The sequence below is a fragment of the Calidris pugnax genome, unplaced genomic scaffold (genome assembly GCF_001431845.1).
Source record: "Calidris pugnax isolate Ruff unplaced genomic scaffold, ASM143184v1 scaffold39, whole genome shotgun sequence".
Classification (NCBI taxonomy): domain Eukaryota; kingdom Metazoa; phylum Chordata; class Aves; order Charadriiformes; family Scolopacidae; genus Calidris; species Calidris pugnax.
Genome location: NW_015090828.1, coordinates 3096530 through 3110224, shown reverse-complemented (window position 1 = coordinate 3110224; position 13695 = coordinate 3096530). Strand labels below are relative to the sequence as shown.

General features: G+C 38.6%; 1 protein-coding gene across 3 annotated transcripts in view; it reads right to left on the bottom strand.

Annotated features, from left to right (window-relative positions):
- The window catches only part of WAPL (WAPL cohesin release factor), a 67512-nt gene that overhangs the window by 5725 nt on the left and 48092 nt on the right, over positions 1 to 13695 (bottom strand). For all 3 annotated transcript variants that reach the window (XM_014940365.1, XM_014940362.1, XM_014940364.1), the window contains 7 exons: positions 8766 to 8993; positions 5396 to 5507; positions 4289 to 4386; positions 3696 to 3772; positions 2315 to 2490; positions 1880 to 1995; positions 942 to 1103 (listed from right to left, as the gene is read on the bottom strand). In XM_014940365.1, the coding sequence (XP_014795851.1) occupies positions 942 to 1103; positions 1880 to 1995; positions 2315 to 2490; positions 3696 to 3772; positions 4289 to 4386; positions 5396 to 5507; positions 8766 to 8993 (969 nt within the window). The remainder of the gene's footprint in view (positions 1 to 941; positions 1104 to 1879; positions 1996 to 2314; positions 2491 to 3695; positions 3773 to 4288; positions 4387 to 5395; positions 5508 to 8765; positions 8994 to 13695) is intronic.

Below are 13695 nucleotides of genomic sequence, written 5' to 3'. Positions count from 1 at the left end.
CCGTTTCTGTTCCCTACCCATTCTCATTCACTTTTCATGCCAGCGGCCCCTCTTTGCTCTCTTAGCTTTCCCCTTGATATGTAAAAAGCAAAAATTTGAAAGAGTAATTTCAAATGACTTAACAAGGATGTAACTGAGCCAGCAATCTCGTGTTGTGCACTGATATCTCGCAAATCGTTTTCCAAACCATATGACCACCAGTTTGTAATACAGCTTTGCAGAGCTGTATATTAAGATACTTAATATTCTTATTTTTAGTGTTGATTTTTTTTTGTCTGTTGTTGGACAGTTATTTCATATAGTGGAACAGAAGAACTGCTAAAAGTGTCCATAAAATTATCTCAATTGAAATAAAGAGGCTGTACTTAAAAATCCCTTCAATACTTTTCTAGTAGTTTGCACGGTGGAATTTGTTCACCAAAATTATTGGTGGATTTCTTTTTTTAACAAGTTAGCATTCTTAAATGCTGTATTGACTATTTCACATCCCTATTCATTACATCTATATTTTACTGCTCTTATAAAGCATGGTTGGTTTTGCTGTTATCTTTTAAAGTTGCAAGCTCCCATAAAGATAGTACATCAAAAAAAATAATCTATGGAAGCAAAGTAGGTAAGACAAGAGTAGCTTACTTTTTTACAGCTGGTTTAAAACAAAACTGGAAGTAAATCATTTAGGAACAAGAAAGCTTTATGGAGTGTGAGAGCGGCCTTTGGATGTTTGCAATAACGATACCCCTGTCTTTTACCAGGAAAGCTGTTTCTGTAACAGACAGTACAAAGTTGGGAGCAGCACCCCTCGTCCCCCACTCTGCTGTGGGACTCGCAGTACTACACAGAAAAAAAAATATTGACAAATCTTCCTTGCTGAGTTCTCCCTCCCCCCTTGAGAGTCTGATAATGAGAAATGGCAACTACTACAGAAAACCCCCATTTCTCACCTGCACTAAAGCCTGAACAGCAGCAATCTGCCCAGTTATCTTCAGGCTGTCGTCTCCTTCTCCCGCACAGAACGAGTCAAAAGAGCACGATGTTTCCATATTGACAAGACAGTGCCTGTTCCGAGCACTGTACTCTACCAGATTGATCAACAGACCCAATCCCTGTAAGAATTGGAGAGTCAGAGAGGATTACACACATCAAAAAGGGATAATTTAGCAAAAAACATCTATCCAGATAAATGTCTTGTTTAGACCTTATCTTTCAGAGGATATATAACTTATTAATGCAACTTTATGACACAGTTTGACAGACAGATGGATCAGGATTTCAAGAAATATGAAGCAAAACTGAATCTCTGTATACTACAGCTTGTATGCAGGAATCTCCATTTTTCCAATTCTGAACACAAAAACATTCTAAAAGATGGATTTCATTTATAGATTAGGGATTCAGGTGCCCATCCTTCAGCTTATATTCTTTAATAACCTTTCACATACACAATTTCACTGTTGCTATTTTGGCCACACAAACCCATTTTACATAAGCTGAGGTAAACTTGACCAAACCTTTATCCCAAACAGTAACATCCCCCATATTTCTAAAATTGAAAAGACATTTGAAAATTAGATAATTCAGAGTTATTTAGCTAAATAACTGTTTGAAAAGACATTTGAAAATTAGATAATTCACAGACTTATTTAGCTAAATGTCTTTGCTCATCTGCAGTGCACTTCTCCCCTACTGAACACAGGTGGGAAAACAGAGTTCAAAACCACTACTAAATCCTTATGGAAATCTTAAGTGCCTCACTAAGTAAATGATATATACGGTCAGTGAAAACTGTAGAGGCTGCTCCTTTCTCTGGAAGCAGAGTGGTTGAACACACAGGAAGGGGGGCAGATCCCTGTATGTGGCTGTAACAAACACAAGAGCTTACCAGCACCCGGATATCAAATCTCTGTTCTTGAGGTAGGAACTTTGGAACCTGAAGCACACAATTCATAGCGGTGCCTATCAGACCATCTTGTTCACCTGTTTTTGTACTACCCCATTCTGTAAACAAAAAGAGTTGAGAGGCTCAGTTTTGAAAATATTCATTTTCATAACCGTAAGCAGACTGACAAAACCCTTTTGGTCCTAAGGATAAACAAGATTCTCTTGGCCAAAACACGCATCTTAACAATTAATACTCACAACTGTTCATCCAATTTGCAAAGACAAATTACTGATTACTGTAAAACAAGCAGCTACCACACATAACTACTTTATTGCCTTGTATATGGAAAAAATATAATCAGTAACAGAAAAGAGTTTATATTAATGTATTGCTTGATGCTTTAACACAGAATATAAAAATTTTTGTTTGTTTTACCGTTATCATTTGTTAGGTTGAGCAAGACACCAATGATGGCCCTCATACAGTCTTCCACTGCTTTACCCACGTGGTTAGTTACATTCTGGTGAGGCAGAGACTTATTGTCTGGTAAACAGATACTGTCTTCAGCACGGTTGTATCGCTGGATTAACTCCTCACAATGCTGCAGTGCTCTGCAGGGAGAAGACGCAGAACAAAATTACCTTAACAGCACACAGGACATTCCTCCCTTATACTCATTTTACCAGGAAAAAAACCCCCTCAAATACAGAGATTATGCAGAATTTTTCCAATGCTCAGTCCATAGGGAGAGATAATAAACTTATCACCTATAAATTCTTTTATGAGCTCAACTGAAATTGTGAAAACCAAAACCAGAAAGACTTTGTGGCTTAGAGCTGTATCAGCTTGATATTTCAAGAGCAGAAGTTAATTCTTCTTTTCAACTTCACCACACGGCCTTACAAAAGATTTCTCTTCTCCCTACAGACCCAGCCTCTCCTATCCTCTGACCGGGCAGGCACAGTGTTATTCTGAGAGCATTATCTAAATGTGCTCCTGTTCTCTCCTCAGAGCTATTTCCACTCTGTAAGAAATAAATGACACGTGATTTCCTAGCAGGAAAATCTTAATCCCATAACACTACTGGACCACAGGCATGATTCTACTGCATGACATTAGTTTGATGTTAAACCAACAACACTGATTTCAATTACAAACAAAACTAAAAATGTCAAAAATATATATTGCCCTAAATAGCACAGTAAACTGTGGGGGTTGGTTTTGGTTTGTTTGGTTTTAATTTAAAGAAATACTCAAAATATCTAACATACAACCGTGAAATTATGTTTCCAATGAGGTCTGCAGAGTCAAATTTTCAGCTTAATTTGCTCTCTTATGAAGAGCAGTACAAGAGGGATCCAATCTCTGCCAGTCAACTGAGACCTCACCCAGATTGATAAATGGGTTAGAGGTGTTTGTACAAGCATCTGTGCCAGGGAGAACAGCTAAGAACAGATTTTCGCTATTCTAATTCTTAGTTACACTGTCAATTCTGTTACGCTCCATTTCAGTAAACACTTAAGCATAATGCAAACACAATAAATAAAGCTAGCTTCCCAACTGCCCTTTTCTGTGTTCACATTAACTTGGTATAGGAGGAGCTGAAGCCACAGTCTGGAGATTCTACAGACCCAACAGTAGCAGCACTCGGGTAGTTCCCCACACCCTCATCTGAATGAGCTTTAGCGTTACTTCATGACGAGCAGCAGTGTTAGGCACGGGGTATTTCCCCCCAGGAATCTTCTGGTACAACACATTTATTTTTTGCCCTATCACGTCCAGTGCTCTGCAAAAATACCCTTTTGTTACAACTTACTTAGCTGAGGAGACTATGAGCTGCGAGTCTTTGTATGCTATCAGATAGCTCTGATTTTCTGGATTATGCACAGTTACCTAAAAAGGGGAGGAGAAAGTGATATTAAAAATGGGACAGTTGGTTCCACATTTCTTGCTTATTATCCAGTGAAAGCTTTCACTTATCATTGATCAGTATTTCCTTGGTGTTTTCACCTTGCAATTAATCACACAAAACTGTGTCACTGAAGATAAGACCATCTTCTCTGATAGGGTAACTACAGACACCACGTGGCAGAGTGTTCTGCCACAGCAGTACCCGAATCTGTATCCTGGGACTACAGTGTCCCAAGTGTGTATGTATATACGTGTATGTAAATATACATAAAAATATTACACAGAATACCAAAAATAACCTCTCAAGGTGGTACATACAGACAGAAGGGTAAAAGAAATTTTCAAACAAACATTTGAGGAACCCTGAAACATCAGAAATTTAGTATAGTCTATAAAAAATAATCAACATTATAGTGTTATTATGAAACTATATATTGAAAGAATGTAACACTGAAAAGGTTTGGTTTTCAGAAATGCATTGCATCTGCTCATACTCACACTTTCTAAGACCCGTAAACACCTTTCTGCACCCCATAATGAAGCAACCAATTTCTCTTCATCTTCATCGCTGCTTAGGTGATCCACACATTCTTTAACTAAACAAGAAAAAGAAGATGTTTTCTCCTGTCAGTAACGATCTTCAAGTGTACAAACTAAGCAGCTACTCAGAGAGCTGCTATCAACCTTCTCTTACACTTTACAAAACTCTTCTACTGGGAAACAACCATGAAGGCACGGATCAGCATTCCACAATTTTTCATTTCGCCAAGTAAATTAAAAAAACCCCTACCTTACAATTTTGGCTTTACAAGTTTGTGATAGGTCATTTGTGGAAACAATCTGCATATTTTATTTTCTACTGACAATAGGGACGCTGCACAGCACATGACTACACTCCTTAACTGTAACACGCTGTTTGATAGAGGAAAAAAAAAAAAAAAGAAAGATACAGCACACACTCCCCACATTTCACAAGTCAGAAACCACAGACAAGTTGAACACTTTCACCTCTTCAATCCTTCCTCTGTCCACCCTGCTGCTTAATTAAGACCAACCTTTATTCAGCTCAAGAATTCATTTCAGAAATGTCCCTTTTCCTATATATGAGATGCTGATCCAAAAAAAACCTAACCAAGACATATCTTTAAAAAAATAGGGAAACAAAACCCCCCACTCTTTCTTCTTGAAGGGCTGACTTTCTCTGGGATGTTTAGTTAAAATGTATCAGGCCTGAAAATAATTCTAGAAGATTGTAAAGGAGATTTTGCTCTCGAGTCAGGGTGCTGTATTTCTGTGCTATACACAGATCTGTAACCCAGTAAACTGCATTCTGTCTAAGCTTAAACCATCTTTAAGCTCACACATTATCTGCAAAATTATACTCATCTTGTTAAACACTGAAATTTCTTTCAACCCCACATGCAACAGATTAAAGCCATTAATATTTCCCAGGGACTCGATATCAAATTGTGTACTTTAAACATTGCTGAGAAAAATACATAACATTTTTATTTTTAACCACAGAAAACAAAAACATTAAGAAAAACAAACATCTTAGTAAGATTATTGATTTTTCACACTACCAAAGCAGCATCTCCAATGTACCTTTATCTACAATATGATCAAGACCACCCAGGAGTCGCAGTTCTTCTTTAAACCAGTCCCCAGCTCGCTTCGAGGTGAGGGACAGTAACGTCTCCATTGCCAGATGCCCGGTCTGAAAGAGTCAGGCTCCACAGTTAATGAAATCATCACATGCAGCTGCAGCAAATGTATCAAATCATACAAACACACGTCATAGAAAAACCATGACAACCAAGTTATAGGTTCTGAGTAGAAGAACCACCAGAGGGAGCAGGAACAGATTGAAAAATATGCATATCTTAAAAGGAAAAAAAAAAAAAAAAGAAATGACGTGGTACTGATAAAAAGGTACTTTGCATTTTCAACTTTTTCTTGATTTTATAAATAGCTTGGAAAACCTAAGCAGCCTCCTTTCATCTGTTTCTCCTGTTATCTAAAGAAACAAGTGGAGGAAGGAAATGGACAAATCAGCCAGGCAGGAAAAAACCCAAGAAAAGCCAGAGTGAACACTGGTTCTCTGTCTCCCGGAGACACCGGCTCTGCTGCTTCCAGAACACATTTGATTCTAATGTAGGTATTTTGTAGTTTTAATTTTAAACTCATAGGAAATAGCAATTAAAGGTTCAAAAGGTGGTCCCCTTAAGCTTCCAGCCTTATGCTGAGAGTGAAAAACAGAATAACCTCTTTCACAAACTGAAAAGAGGAGTGACTTGTGAAGGTTTTTGTTACTGTGCAGCAGAGAGGGGCGAGCTGCAGGCACCAGCTCAGAGTGGCCAGTGCCAGTTGCTAACATGAAGGCCAAGCTGGTTCAGGTTCTATCTTCTTCTAAGCCAGCAACAACACCCGGAACAAATTCAACCCACAGAGAACTTCAGTTTCTGGGTTTATATTTTTCATGTTTATAGCAGTCAAGAAAATAGAACCCTTTGAATATGTGTTTGAGTCCTCAGAAATTAGTCCGATCTAACTTCTAGATAGTCACACAAGAAATAGTCTGTGGAAAGACAGGCACGACTCATCAGCTTCATTTGATCGGTGTAAGATTCAAGAAACCGAAGGTGTAACTGGTTAGGCACAAACTCAAGTTATCAAAACATCTGCTGCCATCCTTCTGTTCCTCAGTGGGTCTGTCTGAGTCTGGAAAAGCACAGATCTACTCTTTACCCCCAGGAGATTTGCATTTTTGTTAGCATTTTCTGCCTGTCATCCAGTACAAACCAGAGATTACATATTATATCTCATGACAGAGATCTATGTGAAAGCAACTTCATCTTCTACGTATGAAGTTTGTTGTTGTCTCAACTCACCATTGCTACTATCATAAATTGGAAGAGAACCTAATCATCTCATTTGGCTTGCATGTATTCTCTAAACACTATCTAGTCTCTGCTTCTAGATGGTGCGGCTGGGAAGGAACCAGTTTCCTGCGAGGTACTACAGTATGTCACACATCTACAAAACAGCTCCACGTTTTAAGGAATAGAGATGCCTCCGCAGAAAAAAAATCCCAACAAACAAGCAGCTGAAACTGATGGCCTGAGATAATATTACTCTTTACTCATCGACAACTTCCTCACAGGACAGAGTCCCTTTTAATACATCCTCTCCCTCTAAAACCCGTGCCTAAGAAAACACAACAACAGAATTACAGTTCAGAAAAACACATCAGGCCAGCTCTGATTATGAATATGAGAAAAGCCCAAATAGCAGACAGTGGTCTGTGTGGCTGGATGCTTTAGCACTGAGGAACCTGTCCCAGCTGCTCCACGCTTAATAAAGGGAGCCGCGCTTACACAGTATAGTGCAAAAGACACCCTGGCACTGACAGACTGGGAGCTGCCTTCGGTGCCAAAACTGCACTGAAATAAGACACTGATTATACTAATTCCTCGCTGATCACCACCAAGAGAACAAATTTCATTCTGTGTTGCTATCTTGAGCTTGTTTCATGTGAATTCAGCGAGTAAAGTGGAAATGGAGAAGATAATCTCAAATTTATTCTTCCTCTGCAGATTTCAAAGGCCAAAAAATTAATCTGAGCCCCCCTACCTGCATGTTTCATAGGTTTGTAGGAAACAAGCCTAAAACTGAAAGTCTGAAACAATTCTCCTTTGTCACCACAAACTGATTACCAAGATTAAAAATTCCATCATCGATACTATCTTTCTCCCCCCAGATTCAACTCTTTATACTGCTACAGGATACTGACTTTTCATACCAATTCAGCTACCTGTTCCAGAGCCAGAATTTTGGGAAAAAAACCAAACCCTTCCTAAACCAACAAAAAAAAGTCACAAAAACTGCAAAAGAAAATGCCAGCTCAACGAGGCATATCATCTTTTAATCTAACCTAGGAGGGAATACAATGTTAACTGCAGATTTCTGGCAGGAAGCGAAACATTACTTGCAGAGATAAAGCTCTAAGCAGCTCACTTCATAAACAATAAATCAGAAGCTTCTACTGTCAGGCATAAGTATTACATGGAAAATGGCAAAAACCTAATAAGAACTTTTAAAACGTTAAAAGAATGTGTTACAAGATGTTGAAAAATTAAGATCATGCTAACATCTGTTATACTGAAATATGGTGAAAGCAAAAACACATTACTAATTTTTGCCATCTATGACCACTCATCTAGTCAATCTGTCATCAATTCTTTAAATAAACTCTCTTAAAGAGACTTGCAACTTACCCTTTATTTTCCAAGCTAGCTTGATGCTAGCAACAAACCATGGCCAATCTATTTTTAAACAAAACCAGTTTTCTCTGTTGCAGCTGAAGATACATTCATAAAAAGCAAGTATGTTTGAGAAAGGAAGGAAAAAACTTCATCCACATTTATGGTAATGAACAGATCTGCCACCACACTTGGGGCACAGAGAAATAAGTTTCTGTAGGACAGATTTTAATTTTTTTTTTTTTTTTTTTTTAACAGGAGAACCTACACCACATTTTCAATTTAACACACTATACTCTTAGTCCCACATAGAGACCCCTATTGTTTCTGAATGTATATTGGTTAAAATTTAGGCAAAAAAAGAGTCAAATAATGTAAATGTCATCTTTAATTAACACACATGTTTAAATAACACATGGTTATTTAAAGCATTACTTGTTTTTAATTGCTACCTTTAACTAGCCACCTTTAGCAGGAGCGAATGGTGAATCTGACAGCTGAAGAACATCATAACTTTATCATACTAACAGCCTTTTGGAAAGCAAATTTCAAATTTCAAGGAAATACTTGCAAAGCAGTCATATATGCACAGAAGTTAGACAAAATGTCATGATCCTCAGCTGGGAGATGAGAATAAAGATGATGCTTACAAGTTCCATTTTATTAAGCATTCCACTACTGCCAAGGCTTTCAAATAAAAGCATGATACCCACCGTGATGTTTTCGAGATCAAGATGTTTGTTATGAACGGTTTCACACAATCTTCGAATTTTTTCCTTAATTTTATTCATGTCTTTTTCATTCAGCAGCTTGGCAGAAGAAGCATCTTGTTCCAATTCCAGAAGCCGTATCATCAGATCTAGACTAGCTCTGTCTAAATCCATGTTCAAACGATCCCTGCTCAGGATGTACATTAGAGCTGCTGTACAAAGGGACAAATTCTTGGGTTCGGAAAGGAAAGAAAGAAAAAAGATTTATTATTTAGTAATCATGTTAGGCAGACCCTTTACAATTTTTAATAAGCAAGATGAATATTTATGAGAGAAAAAACCTGACAAGTCCCAATCTATGCCAGCACTTGCATGAGTACTCACTGTTGTACATAGATTACTTCTAGCAAGTCACTAATGCATTCCCCCAACCAATACATCTGAGACATAAATCACTTAATACATTTACAAAGCCCTAGTAGGAAAGCAGGGTTTTCTACTTTTAAGGGACTCGGTGCTGCAGGCAGAATAAGAAATGGTACCTCCAGTAACACTGTGCTACAGACGAGACAGATGGCAGGGAAACAAAGTGAAAAAGAACAGGGTACGTGGCAAGGCAGGTGAGCGTTCGGGTTTGATGGGATAAGCTGGTGAAAGCACCAGAAAATAGACAGCATGGGGACAGCGGACAGATTTTAATTGGGGAAAAAAAGAATAAAAAAGAAGGGAAAAAAAAAAAAAAAAAGAAGAGCCTGGTGACACACATTCCGATTCTGCCAAGCAGGTCTCTCAGTCAGTAGTTTACCCAACCCTTTCCAGCACAAACACATCCATTTTCCAGGGGAATTCCGCTCTTTGGAAATAGGCAGAGTACAAACCAGCTTCCCCATGCCTCATCTCCATCAGTCCTTAACAAGTAAACATTACTATCTTGACTATCCCTCTCTTACACAGAATTGGTGCATAGTGACCTCTTACTGGCTAAACAATATTTAATTTTTCTCCAAGAAGGCATTAAATTTCATCTTCTGGAGGATCCAGAAAAGCAAAGGCAGAAGGCGACTGTCAGGAAGGGGCAAATGATCAAAGCAAAGCTACACGTCCCTAGTGCTGGTAAGTACAGCACCAAGAGAGCCTTCTGTCCAGCTGAGCTCCCAGTTACGGTAGAGAGAAATGTTGATGGAGAATTGAGCTGTGCTGGGAACAATACTTTCAGAAACCTTTGACAATATCTGGAGGAAAGAAGAGCTGGAGGGGTGTGGGGACGTGTGTGTGCATCTTGCTGAGTTCAACTCTCAAGCGTCAACATGCTGCATGCATTTATTCCATTTTTTTCTGTATAAAGTAAATTAAAAATGGAGACAAACTAATTCTGGGATGTGAATGTTGTACAGCTCAAAAGGGAAGAGCAGAATGTCTGTGTCATAGCAGATTAACATCTTGTTTAGACTTCAGCCAACCACCAAAGCAATCATTAGCTGCTTCTGTTTATTTTAGAACCAAGCGATAATCATACCTGGTCATACTAAGCAGTATCAGCATTTCCCAAACAGGATTAGGCAGCTGACAGCCTACCAAAAGCTACGGTAAAACTCCTTTCTGTCTGAGTCACGGAAACCCTCAGATGAATAAAGACTTTAATCTGACTAACTACCAAAGATGCATTTGGAATACTGAAGGAAGGAAGCAAGAGCTTCCAAGTCTGTGTCTCCTTTCATGAACACAACCTCGAGACATGGGGTTGGTTTAAAAAAAAATAAAATCATAGCTGTGAGTATCATTAGTCCAGCCTTGTCAGCTGTAAGACAGGAAGCAATCTATGTGGCTTGTCTATATAGACAGGGTACACATCATTTTCCCTTAATTTCAATTAACTTTCTCCAATAAACCTTGCAATTTTATCATCTTAATTATAGAAATTGTTTGCTCTGGATTTACTTCTAAGTGGTTTAAACTGTAAGAAATTTCAGGTTCCTGGAAGAAGACTCTGTTCCTTCAGCATAGCAGTTAATGAAACGGGCCATCAGAGCACCCCAGAGAAACCGAAGGTTACACCGCTAATCGTTGCTCAGCCAGTGGGGGTCCTAATAAAGCAACGTCTATAAAGAACTATTTTCTAGTGACCAGCACTATCCAGGTGAGCTTCCTGTAAAAAAAATATGCTTAACTCCCAAAGGAGTTTCCATCACCTAGAAATGATGCAGCAGTTAGAGAGAAACTGCTGAATTTATGATCTCTGCTGCCAACACGAAGGCATTTCAGAAAGTCGGGGGCTGTTCTTAGATCACTGCTCAGAAATGCCTGACAGATACTCCAAAGTCTGTTAAGGGCAATCTCGCTCATTTTGTAGCCTCTGCACCGAGCCCCTGCCTGCCCCAGGCCCCTTCTTCGCAATCCAACCAACTTCCTATTAAGCAGCAATGGTTCTCCCTCCACATCAGCTCTGCCAACGCTTCTCTTCAGACCTTCCACCCAGGTTTTATGACACTTAAATGTGATCAGAAGGGACCCAAGCAGTGGACTCTGATATTATACAGAAGGTTTCAGGCTGCAGGAAAAGCAAAAAGGAGTGGAGCAGGTACGTGTAACAAGAACCAGGTTCTTGCAACAGCACATATGCAGAAGGCATCAGGCCAACACGCCTCCAAACATGCAACACAAAAATAGCGCTGTTGCAAAAGGACCTCAAACGTGAACGGTGCTTCCAATGTGGGACAAACCTGCTTCAGCTACATCCCACTGATACGGGTTTTCTAAAATTCATTTTTCTCCACCCCTACAGGCAAATTGCTTTAAGCTTGAATACAGCAGCTCTACATTTTGCTCTGATCCTCTGTAAGCATTAAAACCAGTTAACCACGTTGTCTGGAAGTTCTCTCATGCCCTACCATACACAGAATTACGAGTTGAGAACGAGGGAAAAATTGTTAGTACAACTCATTTTTGATCAATATCCTGAAAAACCCCAAACAAAAGAACTGAAGAACCCAATCAAACCCACAAAACCCCACCCTTACGGATTGCAGTAGTGAAGCTGGGGTTGGGGTGGGCTTTTTTACCCTGTTCTATTCCTCAAGATGTTTCAAACATTCTGCTTCCAAACAAATGTGAAGAGGAGAATAAAAGTAAAATAAATAGAATTTGCTCTAGACAGAAACTGCATGGCTTATCTAACTATGGAGATGCACTCCATACTTTTACAGAATTCAGGAAAACATCCTAGTTGAACACAGACTCCAGAAAGGGCAGACCATTTACACCCACTCTCATCCCTGTCTTCCCTTGCTCGTTCTATTTATACTCCAGCTTGTGGGAACAGATGGTTATTTTCTAGGGTTCAGCACTACATTTAATGCACTTTTTTTTTTTAATTATTCACATGCTGAAGACATTACAAAACCACATTTCTGAGCTTAACTGCTGACAGCTATCATGAAAATACAGTTTTTATTTTAAAAATTAATATTCCAAAAGCATTAGGGCACAGCTGAAGAGACAAAGTCAGTTAAAAACTGAAACTGAAGCTTAAAGACAAACATACAAGAAAAATTTGGTGGAACAAGAAACTTCCATGTAAACATTTTGGGGCATAGCTCCATTAAGATAACTGGTTATTTTGTTCTCCTTGCTGGTTAAAAAAAAACAACCTCTGCAACTGCTACTTTATGTTCTTAAGGAAACATAAGAGTCCTCTACTTTCTCAGACTACTCCATTATAACAGGACAATGAATGCAATATATCCTTGTATTTGTTTCCGTTAGCAATGTCATTGAGGCAGTTTTCCCATCTCCAAAATACTTTAAAAGAAAATATTAACAAAATAATTGTATTTTTTCCCTAGTCCTTCTTTATCTTAAATGGATTTGAGCCATGCAAGCAAAGCCCAGTGTGATTTATTATTCTTGAGTTACTTTGGCCTGAGTTTTTGTGCAGAGATTTCTATTCATTTTGAACAAGTTCAAATTTTAGTGAAATAATCAGTGAATGAAAGGGTAGTATAAAAAGACAGGAAGCTTATACAGAGAAGGTCATTATTGAAGCATAAACTGTCAGCAGGTAGAGCATATATTTTAGCATTTATTAACAGTAGTTTGATAAATCAGTAATTTTATAATACTGTATCACCTGCACCAAGAATGCACTGTTACTATATTAAATCATTAACTACTTTTTTTCCCCCCTCTGACAAAAGGGAGCATTTCATCAAATATACTGAAAATAGTGAATATAATCAACGCTTTTTGTTACTGCAGACTAATAATAGCATGCAATTTTCTTTTGAACTGTATGCGCTGGTTCTTTTGAAAATGAAGGAATACTGGTAACTCTTAAAAGACAGCCAAAAATACAGCCAGCAAGCTTGTAGGCTTCCCAAGGAACTGCAGCCATCCTCTGCAGAGCTCCTGCACCTCACGGGTGGCAACTGTCCTAAACAGCGTGACTATACTTATTTATTTCTAGTATCACTTGGCGCTATACTGACAGCTCACAAAATAACAAATATGTTCAACCTGACTCCTTTATTTTACCATTAGCCACTGCTAATTTTTGAGGGAGATGGAAAAAAAGTGATTATTCTAAATTAGTTACTTAAAGCTCTACAGCTTTCTCCCCCACCCACAGACAAATACAACCTCTTAAAATCTCTATTTCTGTGGGTGCAGTTTCCTTCTGCATTGTATGTTGTTCTTCCAGAGCTATCAAATAAAAGTAATAATCCTGACTGGATATACTTATCTACGACCCACTTCAAGTAACATTTCCTGTGTTCAGGTTTTGTGAGGATCCCTCAGGGGACACCCCACAGAGATATCGTTTCCAAGCACTGGGGAAACAATATCACCTGCAAGAAGTGTTTTCTGTCACAGCTGCACTGAACTTGTGAAGTTAGGGAAAACCCAAATTGCTTTAGTTTTTAACTCTTGGGTCACG